Source organism: Pteropus medius, unplaced genomic scaffold (assembly GCF_902729225.1).
Source record: "Pteropus medius unplaced genomic scaffold, Ma_sr-lr_union100, whole genome shotgun sequence".
Taxonomy (NCBI): Eukaryota; Metazoa; Chordata; class Mammalia; order Chiroptera; family Pteropodidae; genus Pteropus; species Pteropus medius.
Genome location: NW_024342469.1, coordinates 5798689 through 5817324, shown reverse-complemented (window position 1 = coordinate 5817324; position 18636 = coordinate 5798689). Strand labels below are relative to the sequence as shown.

Here is an 18636-nt window from a genome sequence, read left to right as displayed (position 1 = left end):
GCTGGCTCAGATCCTCTGTCTTAGGGCTGACGGCACAAGGGAGATGTTCATGGACAGAGATAAGTAGAGGGTTCAAGGTGAGACTGGCTGCGAACTTGAGGTATCAGCACCGCTCCGCTGTGCCTCCATTCTCTTGCTTATTTTAAGTGACAAGTATACAATGAAGAGTAGATGGTGAGATACACATGTAATAGATGCTAATCAGACAATAGTAATTAATATACTTTAAAGTCAAATATCCTTAAAAAAGAACCCCTGCCACCTCTTGTGGTGTTGTCATTCATTTAGTCATCAAATCATTTTGAAATACCTATTGAATGCCAGGCACTGTGTCACGCACTGCAAGTGCCTCAGTGAGTGTGACTGATTGGTCCCCACTCTCGTGAAGTAAAGGATCCCCTCTCCCCACGCTCTGTCACCGTTGCCACGGGCAGAGGGAGTGGCTGTGGTGGGCAGGGGTCATGCGGACAGTACCAGGCAGCCCCTCCCTTCTCCTCTCAGGTTGAACCGGCCTCTGACCCTCTCGGAGAAGATCGTGTATGGACATCTGGACGACCCGGCCAACCAGGAGATCGAGCGGGGAAAGACGTACCTGCGGCTGCGGCCCGACCGCGTGGCCATGCAGGATGCCACGGCCCAGATGGCCATGCTGCAGTTCATCAGCAGCGGTCTGCCCAAGGTGGCAGTGCCGTCTACTATCCACTGTGACCATCTGATCGAGGCCCAGCTCGGGGGTGAGAAAGACCTGCGTCGGGCCAAGGTGAGCTGGAGGTGGTGTCGGGGGACGGTGAGCGCGACCTGGGATGGCAGGCAGAACCCTCGAACTAGGCGTGGCCTCCAAGTTCTGAATGAGCTCTTTGGTTTAGTTTTTTTTTTTTTTTAATGTTTTTGCTCTTTTCTCATTCCAAAAATATCATTTGCTCATTGTGAAGACATTAGAAAATACAGAGAAAGCCTAAAAGCAAAATCATCCTTAATCTTACCACACAGCAGGTATTTTTTTCTAGCCCTTTTTCTGTTTATTAGAGAAGCGATGCAGACATCGGATTCTGATACCCACCGCCAGTTTCTCTGGAGAGAGCAGTTTAAGTTCCCGTTTCTGCCAGCATCACGTGCGCGCCGGCTTACGCTCTTGTCTGACCCAGAAGGCGCTGTCAGGGTGGAAGGCTGATGGCTGCCATGTAAATCTGAGGTGGTTGTGGCACCATACAGTCAAGTCCTACGCCGCATGGGGCCGCGGCTAGGGCCAGGCACGGATCCCGGCTCTCTTACTGCCTGGCCCCCTTCGGGGCTTTCTTCTTCTGTGAGTTTTGCTTAACAAGGTAGAAGGGGCTGAATGGCACCCTGAATTCCCCCCACCGTGCCTTAGGAAACCGGACCCCTTCCCCTTGCCAGGCTCTGCTCGTGGTGCCTTTGTGTGTGCCCACTCTTGGCCACAGCCGGTCTCTCCCAGCTCTGGGCCTCTGCCCCCCACCTCCTGCAGTGGAAGCGGGCGCCGCTTGTGGGGGGCCGTTGGCAGGAGCTGAATGCTGGCAGGGCCTCAGCCCGGCGGGGCACAGTGTGGGGCATGCAGTTGAAAGTGCTCCGGCTCCCAGGGCCAGCACAGCATAGAGAGCCTCTCAAACCCATGGGAACCACTCAGGGCAGCGTTCCCATTCCAGCCCTTTCTTCCCACCCGGCCCGCAGTTTGTGACCTGGTTGTACACTGGCTCTTTTTCCATTCAGCTGAAGCAATCCGCCTGCTGGCCACGTTAGCAGCGGCGGTGATAATCGGGTTACAGGGGCTCCTGGGGTGCCTGGACCTGGGTGTGGCCAGGAACTGGGGCCTCTTCAGCTCTCAGGGTGACTGCCCACAGCAGGGCCACCACCTTCAGGGTCTAGCCTTCTTTGTGGATTCAGAGATGAGACTCGCAGACTCCTGGGGTTTCAGAGCTCATTCCCTCATTTCTTTAACAACGTTAATTATGTGCCAGACACTGTGCCAGGTGCTAGGGATTCAGTGTGAACAAGACAGACAGGGGCCGCCTTCATGGATCTTAGAGTCTAGTAGGGAGGCAGCTAAACAGTCACACAAATAAGTAGGTAATTGCCAGTTTGTGTACGTGCGATACAGAGAAAGCGCACGACTCCGTAAGAGTGTAGAAAGGTGTCTAATTTAGACTTTGGTCGGGGGGCGGGAAGGACAGCCTCTTTGAGGGTGTGACATGTAAACTGAGACCTGAGCAGACAGGTCGATGTTAACTGGAAGAAGAACATTCTAGAGAGAACAGTATATACGAAGGCCCAAAGGCAGGAAGCAACTTGATGCATTTGTGGAGTTGAAAGGGACATACGGGGCTGAGGCTGTGTGCGAAGAGAGGCGTGGTGGTATGAGGTAGGCGGGGCACCATCCTGTAGTCATCGAAGGGTTTAAGCAGGGGAGGGATGTGGTCAGATATACTTGGTTGGGGCCCAGAGAGGCAGAGTGTCCTGTCCAGGGTCACTCTTCAGCAGACAGCTGGAGAGGTGTCTAGGCTGAGTTCAGGTCATGCTGCTGCACCCACCACTGCTTCTGCACCCCCTTGCACAGACACACGTGCACACGCACCCAGCCGCACGACCCCTGCCTCCTGCTCTTGGTACCAGTTTTATAAGTGACTGATTTGTAAATGAAAAAGCAGATATGTTAATAATTGGAAAGAGGCTGCTCTGGGGACCCAGGTTCTTTGTCTGCCATGCTTTCTCCTGGGGTAACCATGGGCCCTCAGAAGGGTGCATGGTTGCTCTGGAGTTTAGATGGAAAGGGGCTGCGTAGTCTCGAGGATGTTTTATTGACGGCCGAGGAGCTGGCCTTGAGGCCTTCCTCTGCCTTGGAGCGTGGCTCTCCCATGCCCAGAGGCCGGTGAGTCTCATTTCCTCGTTCCTCCTTTGGGACTCTGCAGTCCACTGTGGTCCCATCCCTTTTGTCACTGGGATCTCACCTGTCCAGTGGCACGCCATGGCTTCCAGATAAAGCCCGGCCTCACATTAGTGTGCGGGGAACCCTGCCCTCCCCGCTGAGGAAGCTGACTTCGGATCACAGGCAGAGTGGGCACAGCCCGCACTGTTGTTTCATTTCAGAACATGGTCCATTCGACACTTTCATCTGGGGCTCATGAAACATATTACAAAGTATGGAGCACCTGCGACGTGCCAGATGCTGACCCCGGTGGTCTGAGATGTAGTCTTGCGTCCTCCTCCCTGTTTTATATGAGAACGTAACTCTTGAGCTCTGGGGTCACACAAGCCTGGTTTCAAGCTCCGACTTCTCTGTTTAACTCTGGGATCTTCAGCAAGTTGTTTCACCTCTGAGCCTCCCTTTTTGCCTCTGTAAAATGGGCTTGATGACAGTGGGATGGGTTGTGAGGATATTTAGCGTGATGCCATTTCTGTAGTGAGCATTCAGTAAATGACAGCCAGGATTATAGATGAGGCATCGAGGCTTAGATGGAGAAGCGGCGCCATAGCTCTCTGGTGGCATGCCCCTCACTGCTGGCCTTGGTGGAGGACTCAGAGCCAGAGGGCCCCTTGGAGATGATGTAGCCCAGTTCCTTCTACAGGTAAGGAAACTGAGTCCCAGGGCAGGGAAGGAACTTGTTCTGGACCCACTCCTTGGCCAGGCGTCACAGAACTGGGCCTCTGTCTCGGCTCCCTTGTTCCTCCCCAGGCCGGCCAGCTGAGACTGGGCCGACATCCAAGCCCTTTTGAATTTATTAGTAGCAGGCCTCCGGGAGAGGGCCTGTCTGCACAGTGCCCGCATTTCAGAGTCACAGGGGAGCTGAGGTTGAGGGAGGAGGGCATGAGCAAGGGTCGTCCCAGACGCTAACTGTGTTACTACTGCTCTGGTTATTGATTTGTCTCAATAGGACATAAACCAAGAAGTGTATAATTTCCTGGCAACTGCAGGCGCCAAGTACGGCGTGGGCTTCTGGAGGCCTGGCTCCGGCATCATTCACCAGGTAAGGCAGGACTCGGCCTGCCTTTCGGGGTGGGGGGCTGGCGGGCCGCCCTTAGGGAACCAGAGAGCACCTCTTGGCCTGCAGGACCAGGGGGCTCGAGGCTTAGAGGGGCCAAGGGGGAACGGGATGACATCTCAGTCAGCCCTTAGGCCCCTCCTTCTTCATTTTTAAGTTAATTTTCACTAGGTCAAGTTAAACATTCTCACTCTTCACGTAAGAAATTTAAATAGTCCCTTCTGACCACCTGGTAACCAGCATTTTAAGTTCGACAGTGTTTCTTGCTACACTTTCTTCTAAGCATTATAATATTTTGTTATTTTTTTGTTTTGCCTTTTCCCACAAGTGCTAACTCCTGCTGAGCGCACACTGTTATGCCAGGCGCTAGATTTCGCATTTCCAGATCCTGACTTCCTCAGTGCTCACTACCACCCTGTGAGGGTTTTATTACTCACACCTTACACATGAGGAAACTGAGGCACAGAGAAGCAATCTACTTGCCCAGGGGCACTCAACCGGCTGATTGTGGAACCAGGATTTGCATCCCGGAGTCTGGCCTTTGCAGCCTCCGTCACATCGGGATGCTTCCCTCTCAGGGCACATAGCACTGGGCTCCTTTGTGGTATCCTGTAGGACGAGGTCATGTGGCTATGTCAGCAAAGAGTTCTTCCAGGTTCTTCCCTAGGATGGCTTTTCTCTTGGTCAGCATTTTTGTCTCCATAAGTGTGTGCGTGAGAGAGAGAGAGAGAGAGAGAGAGTAGTGTGTGTGTGTGTGTGTGTGTCTGGCCTTTGGCAGTGATGTCGTGTGTTTCTGGGGAGAGGGGGAGAGAGGTACTTAGCTTTTCATCAAAGGACTGACCTGCTTCGTGGGGCGTGCACTGGGTTGTGTGTCCACCCGCATTTGTGCAGCCTGCCTCTCCGCACCTTTCCAAGGTGACCCTTCTCCCCACCTCCACCCCAGGCTCACTTCCCAGGCCTCTTTCAGGACGAGCTGAATCAGGCTGTAATCTGACCCGTAGGCTCCCAGCACTGCCCCGCTCTGAAACCAGAGCCCATGGCTCACTGCACTGCCCTTTCAGACCATTGCCCTTGCCAGGAGGCACCTGGGAATGGCAGGTCGCATCAGTGTGCAGGGGCAGAAAGCCTCTCTCAACGGCAGGGCTAGAGAGTCAGGTGGACCCAGCTTGGCCTTTTGTTGTGAAGGACACCCCTATCCAAGTGTCCCTCTTTACACCTCAGTACAAATGCCCAGGCCTTTTGGGCAGCTCCCGAGCCAAAGTTTGGGGCTGTCAGTGATGGCAGCTCACACCTGCCACTGACCACCAGCTGAGTGTACAGCCCGATACTTTTGTTCCTTTGAAAAGAAAATGCCCAGGGACCCTGTGATCCTGTGCAGCTGTACTTGTCTCTCCCTCTCGACGTCGGGCCATCAGGAGCTTTAACCTCCCGCGCTGAAATCAAACATTAACTCCTTTCCCTCCACTTCGAATGTCCTGGCAGATCTGCCTCCTCCACATGGCTGCCTTCTTGTTACCCCTGGCGCTCCCCCATGCCTGGCGTTGGGGCCGTCTTGTTTGATCCTCTGGGACCCTTCACAGTATACCCCTAGTATGTGCCGAGTGTGCTTTGCGGGCACAGGGACTGTGGCTTATTTCTTCATCCCTAGCACTGGGCCCAGGGCCAGGTCAGTACAGAATAGCTCCTCAGTGTGTATGTATGTTGTGTGGGTGGATGGCTGAATTTCCAATTTTGTGTTCTAGATGTTAGCTCAGCCTAAAATACACTTCTCCAACCATCACCCCACCCCATTCACCCAGCCGTATCCAGCTGACCACTGAGGTCACTGTCACAACCAGCTTCCTTGTGACGCCTTTTGTAGTCCTTGGATGTGCACTAGCCTCTCCTGTCTGGATGTGGAGCACACTTGTCTACACCATGTGGCCACGCTGAATTCTGTGTGTCTGGCCTTCATGGATTAGTCTTTTTACAACCTTGAGCTTTACGGATGAACTGGTTTTAAATCTTTGTACATGGCCGAGGCAAAGTGGGCCAGAGAAATGAAACAGTGAGCTAGTGTTCTCTCCAGCAGTTGTTTTCATTGGAGATTCCCTCTGTGTTGGCCAATTCTTGCAGCCAGCTGCCACCCCCCAGGGAAGAAACCAGGCCTTCTAACTTTCTGCACTCCCGGGAGGAGGAGCCCTCGCGCCTTGCTGAGTCTGCTGGGCAGATGCCTCTCGCGGGCAGAGGCCCTGAGGTTTCTGTAATGTCCCAGGGAGCCTGCCAGCCGTCCCATCGGTCCTGACAGTCCACAGAACCTTTCACTTCTCTGATCGCATTCGTCCTTCCCAACATTGATGTGTGTGTTGGGGGCATAATTCCATCTGACAGATCAGCAGCAGAAACTCAGCTGAAGTATCTCATTGCAAAATAAATAAAAGTAACGCATTTCCCAGGCACTACTGTTACAGTTTATTGTGCCCGATCTCCCTGAGCCACCACAGCGGTCCAGGCTTGGAGGGTGGAGTGACTTGCCTCAGGGCCCATGACCACTAGTAGGTGGTGGGGCCAGAACTCAGCCAGGGCACGGGACTCCTGGCGGGGCTTTGCGGTGGGATCCTGCAGCCCTCAGCATGTCTGGCACCTCAGGTGCCTGGATGGCGGGCAGGGCTGCCCTGGGAGAGCTGACCCTGTACCTCCATCAGATGTTTTGGGGGATGTGCTCACTGCCAGAGCCTTCCCATCTAGGAGGAGTATCTCACTGAAGGGAACATTGACATGGAAAAGGCGATGAGGCAAATTCTCATTTTTTTGGACTGAGCCACTTCAGTTTGCAGAGCCACCTCCCGGCTCCTGGGGCTGGGGAGGCATCACCTATACTTTTCAGTTCAGCAGTGGAAAAGCTCATGGCCTGAGCTCCCATTGGCCCCTAAGGCTTCCTTTGGGGGCTGGAGCTGGTGATGACAGCATTGTCTGCCCTGTTGAGAGTCCAGGTGGGCACATTCCACACGTCCACCACGCGAGGCAGCAGCTGTCGTCAGAAACACCTTTCAGTGGTCACACTAGTCCCCAGGCCTGTCACAGGACACAGTCTTGTATCCTAGTTCATCTGGTTCTCACCACAGTCCCGGGGTCGGGGTGGTGTGAGTGTTCTCATTGCTGTAGCCTGAGGTACAGGGAGGCACTTTCAAGCCCAGATCGTACAGTCAGGAAGGGTCAGCCCAGGGCACCTGTCTCCCCAGCCTGGCTCTTCAGGGCCTCGCTGGAGAGGCCCCATCTTGGAGAAGTGCCCGGGAATGACCCAGTGGCCCCGGGTCAGCGGGGGGCAGTTTCGTGGATGCCCTTTGGGCCCTATCTCTATTCTCTGCTGAGGGCTTTTAACCTTAAGATCTTCAATTCTTTTTCAGATCATTCTGGAAAACTATGCATACCCTGGGGTTCTTCTGATTGGCACTGATTCCCATACCCCCAATGGCGGAGGCCTGGGCGGCATCTGCATTGGAGTTGGGGGTGCCGACGCTGTGGACGTCATGGCCGGGATCCCCTGGGAGCTGAAGTGCCCCAAGGTGAGGGGTGGGGAAGGACTCGGTCCAGGGTGGCTGCAGAGGGTGTTTGGTGGGGATGAATGGGAGACGTGGATGAAAGGGATGAGTGACTAGGTCAGCCTCAAACCTCTTTGAGGGGAGGCGGGGATAAATAAGCAGGAACGGGAATTCCAGCAGGTAGCTTCCTGGTCGGAACGTGACGTGTGGAACGTGACGCATGGCCTGTACTTGCTCTCTTGCCCCACCTATTCAGGTGATCGGTGTGAAGCTGATGGGCTCACTCTCCGGTTGGACCTCACCCAAAGATGTGATCTTAAAGGTGGCGGGTATCCTCACAGTGAAAGGTGGCACGGGCGCTATCGTGGAGTACCACGGGCCTGGCGTAGACTCCATCTCCTGCACTGGTGAGGAGGGCAGCCACGTGGCGGGGCCCGCAGCCCGTGTTGGGCCTGATGGGGCCAGTAGTTGAGCCGCAGAAGCAGTGAATGGCTTTCCCCTGAGAACCTGTCCAGTTCGGGGACTTGAGATGGATGCTTAGAGGCAGAGGGGACATGTTGAGTTTAGGTCCCTCATGAAACAGAGGAGGAGGTCCAGGCCCCTCAAGGGAGCAGGGAACTTCTCTGTGGCCACACAGAGTTAAGGGCCAAGCCTACTTCTGCTGCTGGGCTCTGGCCGTGGCACCTGGAATGATCCAGAAGAATTCCAGGGAAGATGGCGGTAACAGTGGGAACGGGGGATTAGTTGGGGCTTCACCCATAAAGCAGCCCCATTCCCACATCTGCGCTGGCTGCAGTTGGAGCTTCACTCACTTCCCTCGCATTAGAGATTCTCTCTCACCTGTTAATCTCAAAGACCAGGTAGGAACCGGCCCCTTCCTACTCATCCCTCCTGGTGACCAGGCCACGGTGCCCTCAGAAACCCAGGGAGACCTGGAATAAGCCTTAGAGGTGGTCCGGTTCAGACTTCCCCAGGTGCCTGCCTCAGCCCCACAGTAGCCCCCCAGAGCTACCGATCAGCTGGCCCCCGTACCCCTCCAGTGATGGCAGCACCCACTCTTACAGGTGGCCCTTCCTACCTTTGACAGCTCAAACCCAGACTCATGTCCTGGCAACCCCCATGAGGCTGGTGTCCTGAGAGCAGTGAGGACGTTTTCAGTGAGCGTTACCCACTCTGTGTGGGGCTTGGCGGTCCACACAGTGGACATGATTCCAGTCTTTGTGCTAGAAAGCCTGGGAGCAAGGAGCATTTCCATGTAGCCCCACGGTGTGGCTGAGAGCCAGGCCTGGACCCCAGGCAGGTGGACCTACACCTGAGCGTTGCACCTACATTTGCTTTATGACCTGGGATCTCTCCGAACCAGTTCCCTCACCTGCAAAGTGGACGCAGTAACAACTGGGCCGTCTGGCCAGGTCAGCCAGGTCCGGAACTAGAACTCGGCTGGGAGAGGTTGACTCCTGTGTTCTTGTCACTCTGAGAGAGCTGGGGCACTGAGCTCTGGCCCTAGCGGCCTCTGTTCACTGGCCTTTGTTTTAACTCTGGGCCACAACGGGAGCCTGCTGGCTGCCACTAGGTGGTCGCATGAGTGAGAGGAAATGATGCCTACTTCTCAGTGCGGAGATGGTGTGCACGTCTAGCAGATGTCTGCAACCCACACCAGCTGCTCGGCCAGCCCCACAGGCTCTGTTTCTCTACAGGCATGGCGACAATCTGCAACATGGGTGCAGAAATCGGGGCCACCACTTCAGTGTTTCCTTACAACCACAGGATGAAGAAATACCTGAGCAAGACAGGCCGGGCAGGTGAGCCTGAGGGGCAGGGTGGGTGGGGGGCAGACTAGTCACGAGCTACGCTTTCCCCTTCAGGGTGGGGGTCTCAAACCCGGTGTCTCCGGACTGGTGCCAGAGGCTCCGAAAAGCCCCTAAGGGTGTACGAAGTCGCGTGCGTGTGTGTGTGTCTGTGTGTGTCTGTCTGAGTCTCATTGTTTCGGAGTAGGGTGTCCACAGCTCTAAGCTTCTCGAAGAGCCTGGCATCTAAGTTTGAGATGTCCCTGCCTCAGGAGTGGAGTTTAGTTTCACCTGAGAGGGTGGCGGTTGAATGCTGTCATCTTGGTCTGGTCCCTGGTGCCGCCTATAGGAAGTTATGGACATGACATGGATCTGCTTCTGTTTACAATGCCTGCCTGCCCTCTCAAGGGAGGAGGAAAGCATCTGAAAGAAGAACCACTTTCCTAGCCTCCCTCACAATCTCCCTGAGGTTCTAGTATGGCTTCTCTGAAGCTCGGAGCTGGAAATGGGGCCCGTGGTGGGGGGGTCGTTGGGGCCCCTGAAGGAGGTGAGCGACAGTGGTTCGTGGAGCCAGGTGCCAGGGGCCATGGGGAGAGCGTGTCAGTTTGCTTCCAAATGCTGGGCACATGGAGTGCTCCCTGGAAGGCCAGTCCCTCCCTACCAATACTGAGTAACTTCTTCAAAACTCAGCTCTTTTCATCTGCAGGAGGCCTTCCCTGACCCTGAACCTCAGTCAGTGCTTTTCCTGTGTGTCCCCTTGTTTCTGCGTGTCTGTCGTATCATACTGTCACTTCTGGCTCACTGATAGCTCCTTCACTAGATAGCCAGCTGCTCTAGGACAGAGACAATGTCCTGTGCTGTTTATTTTGTTTGTTTGCTGTCAGCGCCCAGGGCCTGGTGTTTGGCAGGTGCCAGGTAACCTTGGCTCGAATGGATGCGTGGATGGATGCATGGATGGATCAGGTCTCAGGACTAATTTCTGTTTCACAGGCTTCAGTCTCCCTCCCTGTTGATTTCAGACATTGCCATCCTAGCTGATGAATTCAAGGATTACTTAGTACCTGACCCTGGCTGCCATTATGACCAGCTGATTGAAATTAACCTAAATGAGGTGAGGAAGGGAGTCAGCAGGGAGTTCAGGCCCCATCTGGGGCTTCTAGTGTGCCCTGGAGAGGGTCTGGGAGGGCCCTTGCCTGCACACCAGCAGGGCTCTCGGGCCCCTGGTTTCCCAGTGCTTCTGCAAACTGCTGCATGAATCAGGCTTCACGAATCAGGGTGGGAGGCCGGCAGGAGGGCTATATGGCCAAGGGGAGAGCGGAGGTGGCTATGGCTGGTGATTCAGGAACTGATTCCATTTGCCCCACCTCAGCTCTAGCAGAAGCCAAGATTTCCTCCTAGAGTTTGCTTTGTTGTCAGAGTTTAGAGAGCAGGGCCTTAGATTCCCAGGCCTGGGCAGGGTTTGGCACCCTGGGACCTGCAGACTGGGGCAGAGGAAAGGCAGGCTGCAGGAACAGAAGCAGCAAAGTAGAGTAGTCAGGGGTTTCGGCCCTGAAGCTGGTGTGCATGAGTTTAAATCCTGGCTCTGCCACTTAAGTTCGTGACCTTGGGCACGTTAAGTCACCCTCTGTGGGCCTCACTTCATTGTGTGTGAAGTGAGGCGGTCATGGGAACTGAATGAGTTAATTCACATAATAACTGCTAACCTTTATTGAGTGCTTTCTGGGTGCCAGACACTTTGCTAAGCCCTTCACATTTGTTAGTATTATCACATGTAAAGCATCTGGCCATAAGTCCATTTTGTCATAAGATTCCAAAAGCACCGTAGTATGCAACGTAGTGGACTTTGATTCATTCCATGCCTCTGCCAGCTCCTTGCTCTGTGACCTTGAACAAGGCTCTTCATCTGCGGACTGGAGATAATTCAAGCCTGGCAGGGCTGGAGGGATCCCAGGAGCATGTCTTGGGTGTTTTTCTGGGGTGAATTTTGAACCCTGAGAACAGTAGTTGGCCTCCTGGGCCCTCTGTAGGGACTTCGGGCGTGGGAGCCCGGCAGCCTCTGACTGATTGACGCTGTCCACATCCAAGGTTTGTTCTCTCTGTTTCTCATGCCTTTTCTTCTTCAGCTGAAGCCGCACATCAATGGGCCCTTCACCCCGGACCTGGCTCACCCTGTGGCAGAAGTGGGCACTGTGGCAGAGAAGGAGGGATGGCCTGTGGATATCCGAGTGGGTGAGCACCTCCCACCGGTCACGTTAACAGGCCTCGGGGCCAGCAGGTCTGCCCCGCGCTGCGGACACTCGCCTGTGCTCCCCACGGGACACTTCCTAATGCGCCAGGCACTTCTGGAATCGTTTGTTTTCTTTATGACTTTTTTTTAAATGTCAGTTTTCCTTGGTATAAAAGAAATATATGCTCATTGTAAAGCACCCGTAACCTCAGCCCCCAACTGGAAGCCAGCTCTGAGAGGTGTACTGTGTTTCTGTGTATGTGCATGTACTGATGTGTGTATCTTTCTGTTTTACAAACGTTTCATAATATCACCCACGGTGCCTGATCTCACTTTACATGCTTTATGTATACGGATACACATTAGTGTCGCTAGCACCTACTGTTGTCAAAGTACAGTGTGACTGTGAAGAGTGTGGATGCTGGAGTCAGGTGGCCTGGGTTTGAATCTGGCTCTGCCACTTCGTAGCTGGGTGACCACGAGCAAGTTACTTCCCCTCCCTGTGCCTCGGTTCCCCATCTTCAAAACAGAGTGGTAATCCGACGTACCATTACGGTTCTTAGGGGGAGTGATGAATTAGTACACAAACAGCTTTCTATGTAAAAGAACCTGGCATAAAGTGCTATGTAATGTTCACCTTTATTAGTTGAAGCAAATGAAAAAAAAAATACGGTAGTTTAATAATTAGAAAAGAAATCGTTGAACTGATGAGAGACTGTCTTGATATCTGTGATACCATCTAGTCTTTATTGACATTTTTAATAACCTTGATAGACTTTTTAAAAAGAACTCTTTCCCTTCTGGTTATAAACTAGTTAAAAAAAGCTGGAGAATTCTAGAAAGTCTAAAAGAAGGAAATTAGCCTCTCCTGTAAGCCCTCACGCAGCAGTGTCTGTCGCGCACACATGTGCAGGTTATACGACGGTAAGAATGGCCACCAGCAACCACCATGTGTCTTTAGTGTCATGTTCAGTGGCTTCATTGTCTTCCTTTAAATGGCTGGGCCGTGTGTACCCTGTCCTTTACTATTGGGCAGTTAGGCTGCTTCCATCTTGTCTCTGCTAAGAACAGCTCTTGGCACAGCATAGTTGAACTCTTGACATGGTCCGAATAGTTTGCGGTCACGTGGAGACCTCTGGTCACTGTCTCCTCCTGACCCCTGGTCCCACCACCCACAATGCACCAGGTCTGATCGGCAGCTGCACCAACTCCAGCTATGAGGACATGGGGCGTTCAGCAGCTGTGGCCAAGCAGGCGCTGGCCCACGGACTCAAGTGCAAGTCCCAGTTCACCATCACACCAGGCTCTGAGCAGATCCGTGCCACCATTGAGCGGGACGGCTATGTGAGTGCCCACACGCCCTTACCCCCGGCTCCCCAACCCCACCGCTGAATACTGTGGCTTCAGGACAGGACAGGGCACAGCCTTGTCAGCTAGGGCTGGGACAGGTACCTGCAGCAGCCCCAGGGTTCATCCCTCAGGCAGCTGAACTACTCTCCCATCAGTCACTAGCCTGCCCCCGACAATTCCCTGTCCTCCTTTCTCCCCTGCAGGCACAGATCCTGAGGGATGTGGGCGGCATCGTCCTGGCCAATGCCTGTGGCCCCTGTATTGGCCAGTGGGACAGGTGAGAGGACAGCCCCTTGCGTCCCAGATGTTGCAGGGAGACATTTTGGGGGCAGGGAGAAGAGACTAGCTTCAGGGCTGCTGCACGTTAGGCCTGCAGGCAGGACGGGGAAGCTGGGCTGCATGCGGAGAGGAAGAGCACCACGGAGGGCTGAGCGGCCGCCGGGCCGAAGCCTCAGCTGGCGGGAGGCAGCCCACGCTACTGTTGTCAGAGTACAGTGTGACTGTGAAGAGTGTGGATGCTGGAGTCAGGTGGCCTGGGTTTGAATCTGGCTCTGCCACTTCGTAGCTGGGTGACCATGAGCAAGTTACTTCCCCTCCCTGTGCCTCGGTTCCCCTGATGGACACAGCCGGGGCTGTCGGGGAGCCCCTGGAAAGCAGGCAGTGGCCCCTGGTCAAGAAAGTTAGGCCTTGGTCTGGGCTCTGCCTCGGCCTTCCGTGTGGTCTCAGGTGAACCTTGGTGGTCCCTGAGCGTCCCTCCTGCTCTGGCTGCGTGGGTCCCAGAGGGGGCTTGCTTTTTTCCCATTACCCTTTCTCTCATGAGCTAGGGAGGATGGGCCAGGTGACAAGGCCAGACATCACTAACCCTGTCCTCTCTGACCTGGCAGAAAGGACATCAAGAAGGGGGAGAAGAACACAATCGTCACCTCCTACAACAGGAATTTCACGGGTCGCAACGACGCGAACCCCGAGACCCATGCCTTTGTCACATCCCCAGAGGTGAGGCTGCCCAGCTAGGCCCTGACCTGCGACTGCCTCTCAGGGCCCTGACCCCATGGGCCTGCTGTGAGAGGGTTGGCATCAGAGCAAGGGGCTGTGGGAGCAGAACCCGAGAGCCACAGGCCTTGCCAGCCCCAAACATCACGCTCCCTTGGCACATGTGGCCCCTCATGTCCCAGGGGTCGGAGGTGCCTGCCTGGTACAGCTGTGATCACAAACAGGAGCTCTGCCTGGGACAGCCCCCAGCCCGGCCTCTGCCCCGCCGTATGGGCCTAGCCAAGTCACTTTCCTTTTCTGTGCCCTGGGGTCCCGTCAGGGTTACATGAGTGAGTGCACAAAGCACTTGTACGATCTGTGAGCTGGGAAGGCGGCCTCGTTGTTAGGCTGAACGTGGAGTGAGCCAGGCGCTCCAGGCGCTGAGTGGGGATTCAGCCGCAGCCATGGTCGGCACTCAGCCCGGCTTTCTTGACTTGGTTTTTTTTATATGGGTATTTCAGAAATATTTTTGTTTACTAAAAATGAGTGAAAAAGTGGCCCTTCCATGTTTTCACTTAGGAACATTTTCATTGCAGCTGCATTTCTTTGTCGGGGTTGCACACCTGTCAGGGGACAAGTGTACCAGGCAGTGCTGGCCCTGCCCCTGAGGAGGGCACTCTGAAGTCCTGGCCCCAGTGGGGAGTGGAGGCCAGGTCGCCTGGGTTCACGAGTGCTCTGCAGGCCCAGTGGCCTCAGAGATGTTCCTGCAGCTCCGCCGCTGCGGAGAACTTGGAGATCCCCCGGGCTGCGCGCTCATTGTGAGCTCGGCTTTGGCTTGGGGTGTTAGGGGGACAGCAGTGGTGTTTGGTCCTAACTGACAAACAGGCTACCTCCATTTCAGATTGTCACAGCCCTGGCCATTGCCGGCACCCTCAAGTTCAACCCAGAGACTGACTTCCTGACAGGCAAGGACGGCAAGAAGTTCAAGCTGGAGGCTCCAGATGCAGATGAGCTTCCCCAAGCGGTGAGCAGGCCCTGCCGCCCCTGCTGTCAGCGCTGCAGGCCTGCCTCTGCCTCTGCCTCTGCCTCGGCCTCGGCCCCGGCCCCGGCCCCGGCCCCGGCCCCGGCCCCGGTGTCTCAGGCCACTGCTGGCCGCTGTGGCCAGGACTCTTCCTTCCTAAGGACTTTTCCGTCCCAATATCTGGGCATCTCAGCCCTGCCTGTCCTGGGCAGGCAGGGGTGGCACCGTTAGTGAGAACGAAGCAGCTGTTCACTGGGAGGGCAGGGCTTGGGGTACGGCGGAGCTTGCCTTCTGTGAGAGAGGGGACTGAGGATTCGGCACCCAACATGCCCCCATCCCCTGCTGCAGGAGTTTGACCCCGGGCAGGACACCTACCAGCACCCTCCCAAGGACAGCAGTGGGCAGCGGGTAGACGTGAGCCCCACCAGCCAGCGCCTGCAACTTCTAGAGCCTTTTGACAAGTGGGATGGCAAAGACTTGGAGGATCTGCAAATCCTTATCAAGGTCAGTGGCGTGGGAACGTGGTGAGGGGTGGCTGCCGGGGCGGACAGCCCCAGCCTGCCGGGGCACCCTTTGCCGATTGGCAGGAAGGCCATGAAACCTTGCGTTTTCCCGGGGGAAGGGAAGGGCCAGGGAGCAAGGGCCAGAAGAGCAAGGGCATCGGCGGCCCCATGTCCCTTTATTCACTGCCTGAGCCGGGCAGAGCTGGATCTGGCCAGCTGCTGTCTGGGGCTCTCAGCCATCTGGCTGCAGCTGGTAAGGGCCACCTCCAGTGGGTGTGGGTGGTGAGTGTACCACAAGGAGAGCAAGAAGGGCACGAAGGGCACGTGTGACCCAGCACAGCAGGTCTCCGCCCTCTGGTTTGACCAGCAGGTTCCAGAAGCCATTGTTGCTCTGTTCCCACAGTTGGGCATCAGTGATGTGACCTGTTTGGGAGCTGAGCAGACCCAAGCCTTTGTCATGTCAGACCCATGTCAGACATGAGTTTATCCTGAGTCTCTAGGCAGTGACACAGCCAGAATTAAGCCCATGTGATAGATGAGACTGATGGGCCACCAGCCTGGACACATCCCCAGGCTCCCCTGTGTCCAGCATGAGGTCTGTAGCTGATCTTCCAGCTCAGACAACTCTTACTGGGGCCTACACCTGAAGGGTGAGCGAGCAGCCATCTGTCCGCCTTCTCTGGGCTCTGTCACCTTTGAGTGTCCTCTCCTGGAGATCTCACTCCCAAAGCTTTTGAGGGGTGGGTGATGGCCATACCTGAGCCCTTTTGACCAAGGGGTAACGATGCCAGACCACATGTCCTGCGCCTGCTTCTCGTCACTCTTCCTGGGTCCCGGCCACTGGAGCCTCTGCTGCCTCTAGAGCGCTTCTTCCCTCGTCCACCATTCGAGGGCCATGCCCCAACCCGTTCTCTCGCCCACCCACCCAAGGTCAAAGGGAAGTGCACCACTGACCACATCTCGGCCGCCGGCCCCTGGCTCAAGTTCCGTGGGCACCTGGATAACATCTCCAACAACCTGCTCATCGGTGCTATCAACATCGAAAACGGCAAGGCCAACTCTGTGCGCAACGCCGTCACCCAGGAGTTCGGCCCCGTCCCTGACACTGCCCGCTACTACAAGGTGGGTCAGAGCGGTGAGGCTGGGGGTGGGGTCCTCTGGCACCTTCTGGTAGCTGGGTAGGACAGAGTGGGTGGTCCAGGGAAGGGGTGCTCTTCGCCCAGGAGCCCACACCCACAGTTTTGCAGAGTGATGCCTCGGTGCCATAGAGGCAGTCCCGTGTCTGTCACCTCGTCTGTCACCTCCACTACACACCCACTGCTCAGGGCTCTGCTCCCACACTATGGCTCTCCACCTTGGCCTGGCTCCATGCTGAGCACCCATGGGTGGGTGGCACCTCCCCGTGCCCACCATCAAGGCCCATGTCTCATCATCTCTGACCCCTCGGGGGTCAGACTTCACCTGCCCTTGAGAAGCAGGTGAGGTGGGGCCTCTCCAGCCTCTTGACCTATGAGCCTCTGGGAGCCCAGGGGCTAGGTGGGTGGGGGGCCAGTGCCTGCTTGTACCTCGTACCTCACTGCTCCCTTGTCTGACAGGAAAACGGCATCCGGTGGGTGGTGATCGGAGACGAGAACTATGGCGAGGGCTCGAGCAGGGAGCATGCGGCCCTGGAGCCACGCCACCTTGGGGGTCGAGCCATCATCACCAAGAGCTTCGCCAGGATCCACGGTGAGCTGCAGCCCTGGCCCAGCCCCATCTACTTCCCCTCAGTGGCAGCCCAAGGTCACCCAGCTTGCCAGTGGCTGAGCTGGGCCATACCCACCAGCCTCTGCCCCTTCAGGTCTGCCTTGAGTCTGACACCCACAGCTTCCCACCTCAGGCCGTGGTCTTGCACACTTGCAGTCCTAAACAGTCGAAATCCAGGGCACACTGTCAGAGGGTTCTCTCTGCTGGGGGGTGTCGATCAGGACACAGGCACCAGCACACACAGTGCAGGGCCCAAGCGAGAGGCACCGTACCACTGGGAGCACAGCCAACCTGGGCCTGTGGTCACTGCCCCAGTTTTGTCCCCAGGCAGTAGGACTAGGCTGTCTCCCAAAGCCCTAACTGGACTTAGAAAAGAAAGCGCTTTGGGCTGATGAGGTTCCTGCACAGCGAAGGGGGACAGGACCTTGCACACTGTGGACCGAGTGTGTGACCTCTGCCTTCCAGAAACCAACCTGAAGAAGCAGGGCCTGCTGCCCCTGACCTTCGCTGACCCCGCCGACTACAACAAGATTCACCCCGTGGACAAGCTGACCATCCAGGGCCTGAAGGACTTTGCCCCTGGCAAGGTAAGGGGGCCAGGGAAAGAGGGCAGGCTGGCTGTTCATCTCCCCCGGGGCCCTCCTGGGCGGGGGAGGACAGGGGACCGCTGCCTTGCTTCCCCTTCTACACCTGGCCCCACCTGCACCTCTTCCCGTAAGCCTTAAGGAAGGGCCCTTAAACTCTCCAGGCAACCCCCAGCGGGAAGGAAGGGCCTCCTCAGTGCAGGCCCTGCTACTGTTCACCCACTAGCCCAGGCTTTGCATTCAGAGGCCAACAGCTCATGCCCAGCAGGACCCTCTTGGCCCCAGGAGTTACACCCTTCGGGTCCTGCCATGGCCACCGAGGCCTAGATTTGGCCTAGGACTTGGTTCACCTGCTGGCTCGAAGGCCCCAGAGCAGTGCCCTGCCTTCCTGCCCCTCCAGCAGAACAGGGGGCCATGTTCCTAAGAGCCGCTTCACCCACACCTGCCTCCTCCTCTGCAGCCCTTGAAATGCATCATCAAGCACCCCAATGGGACCCAGGAGACCATCCTCCTGAACCACACTTTCAACGAGACCCAGATCGAGTGGTTCCGTGCCGGCAGCGCTCTGAACAGGATGAAGGAGCTGCAGCAGTAGCTCTGCCACCCCCGCCTGCCTGCTCCTCGGACCTAACTCTGGTGTCGCAAGTGCAGTCTGCATGTCATCAGAACCAGATCTGATCCAGCCATGGCATTCTCCTCTCCTCCCCTCCCTCGGCCCATGGAGCGACCCACGGGCTTAAATGTTTCAGCCCCTGCCTTCCCGTTTTCAGTTTGGTTCAGATCTTGAGCAGTGCCATGCAACTGTATTTATTTTTGATGACAAGACTCCCATCTAAAGTTTTACTCCTGTCTGATCATTTCACTGGTGGCTGAAGGATTTTAAAGAAACTTTTGCTCTCATAAGGAAAATAAGAATTCACATCAGTGACTGTT

The 18636-nt window shown here is 55.8% G+C and overlaps 1 protein-coding gene across 1 annotated transcript in view; it reads left to right on the top strand.

Annotated features, from left to right (window-relative positions):
* Window positions 1-18636, top strand: part of ACO2 (aconitase 2) — a 40089-nt gene extending 21453 nt beyond the window's left edge. Inside the window, exons 3-18 of the mRNA XM_039863341.1 lie at window positions 502-760; window positions 3885-3977; window positions 7379-7537; window positions 7770-7920; window positions 9211-9315; window positions 10320-10411; window positions 11424-11529; window positions 12714-12871; window positions 13081-13154; window positions 13762-13873; window positions 14751-14873; window positions 15219-15374; window positions 16304-16495; window positions 16969-17101; window positions 17585-17706; window positions 18164-18636. Coding sequence (XP_039719275.1) covers window positions 502-760; window positions 3885-3977; window positions 7379-7537; window positions 7770-7920; window positions 9211-9315; window positions 10320-10411; window positions 11424-11529; window positions 12714-12871; window positions 13081-13154; window positions 13762-13873; window positions 14751-14873; window positions 15219-15374; window positions 16304-16495; window positions 16969-17101; window positions 17585-17706; window positions 18164-18298 — 2170 coding nt within the window. The 3' untranslated portion in view covers window positions 18299-18636. The remainder of the gene's footprint in view (window positions 1-501; window positions 761-3884; window positions 3978-7378; window positions 7538-7769; window positions 7921-9210; window positions 9316-10319; window positions 10412-11423; window positions 11530-12713; window positions 12872-13080; window positions 13155-13761; window positions 13874-14750; window positions 14874-15218; window positions 15375-16303; window positions 16496-16968; window positions 17102-17584; window positions 17707-18163) is intronic.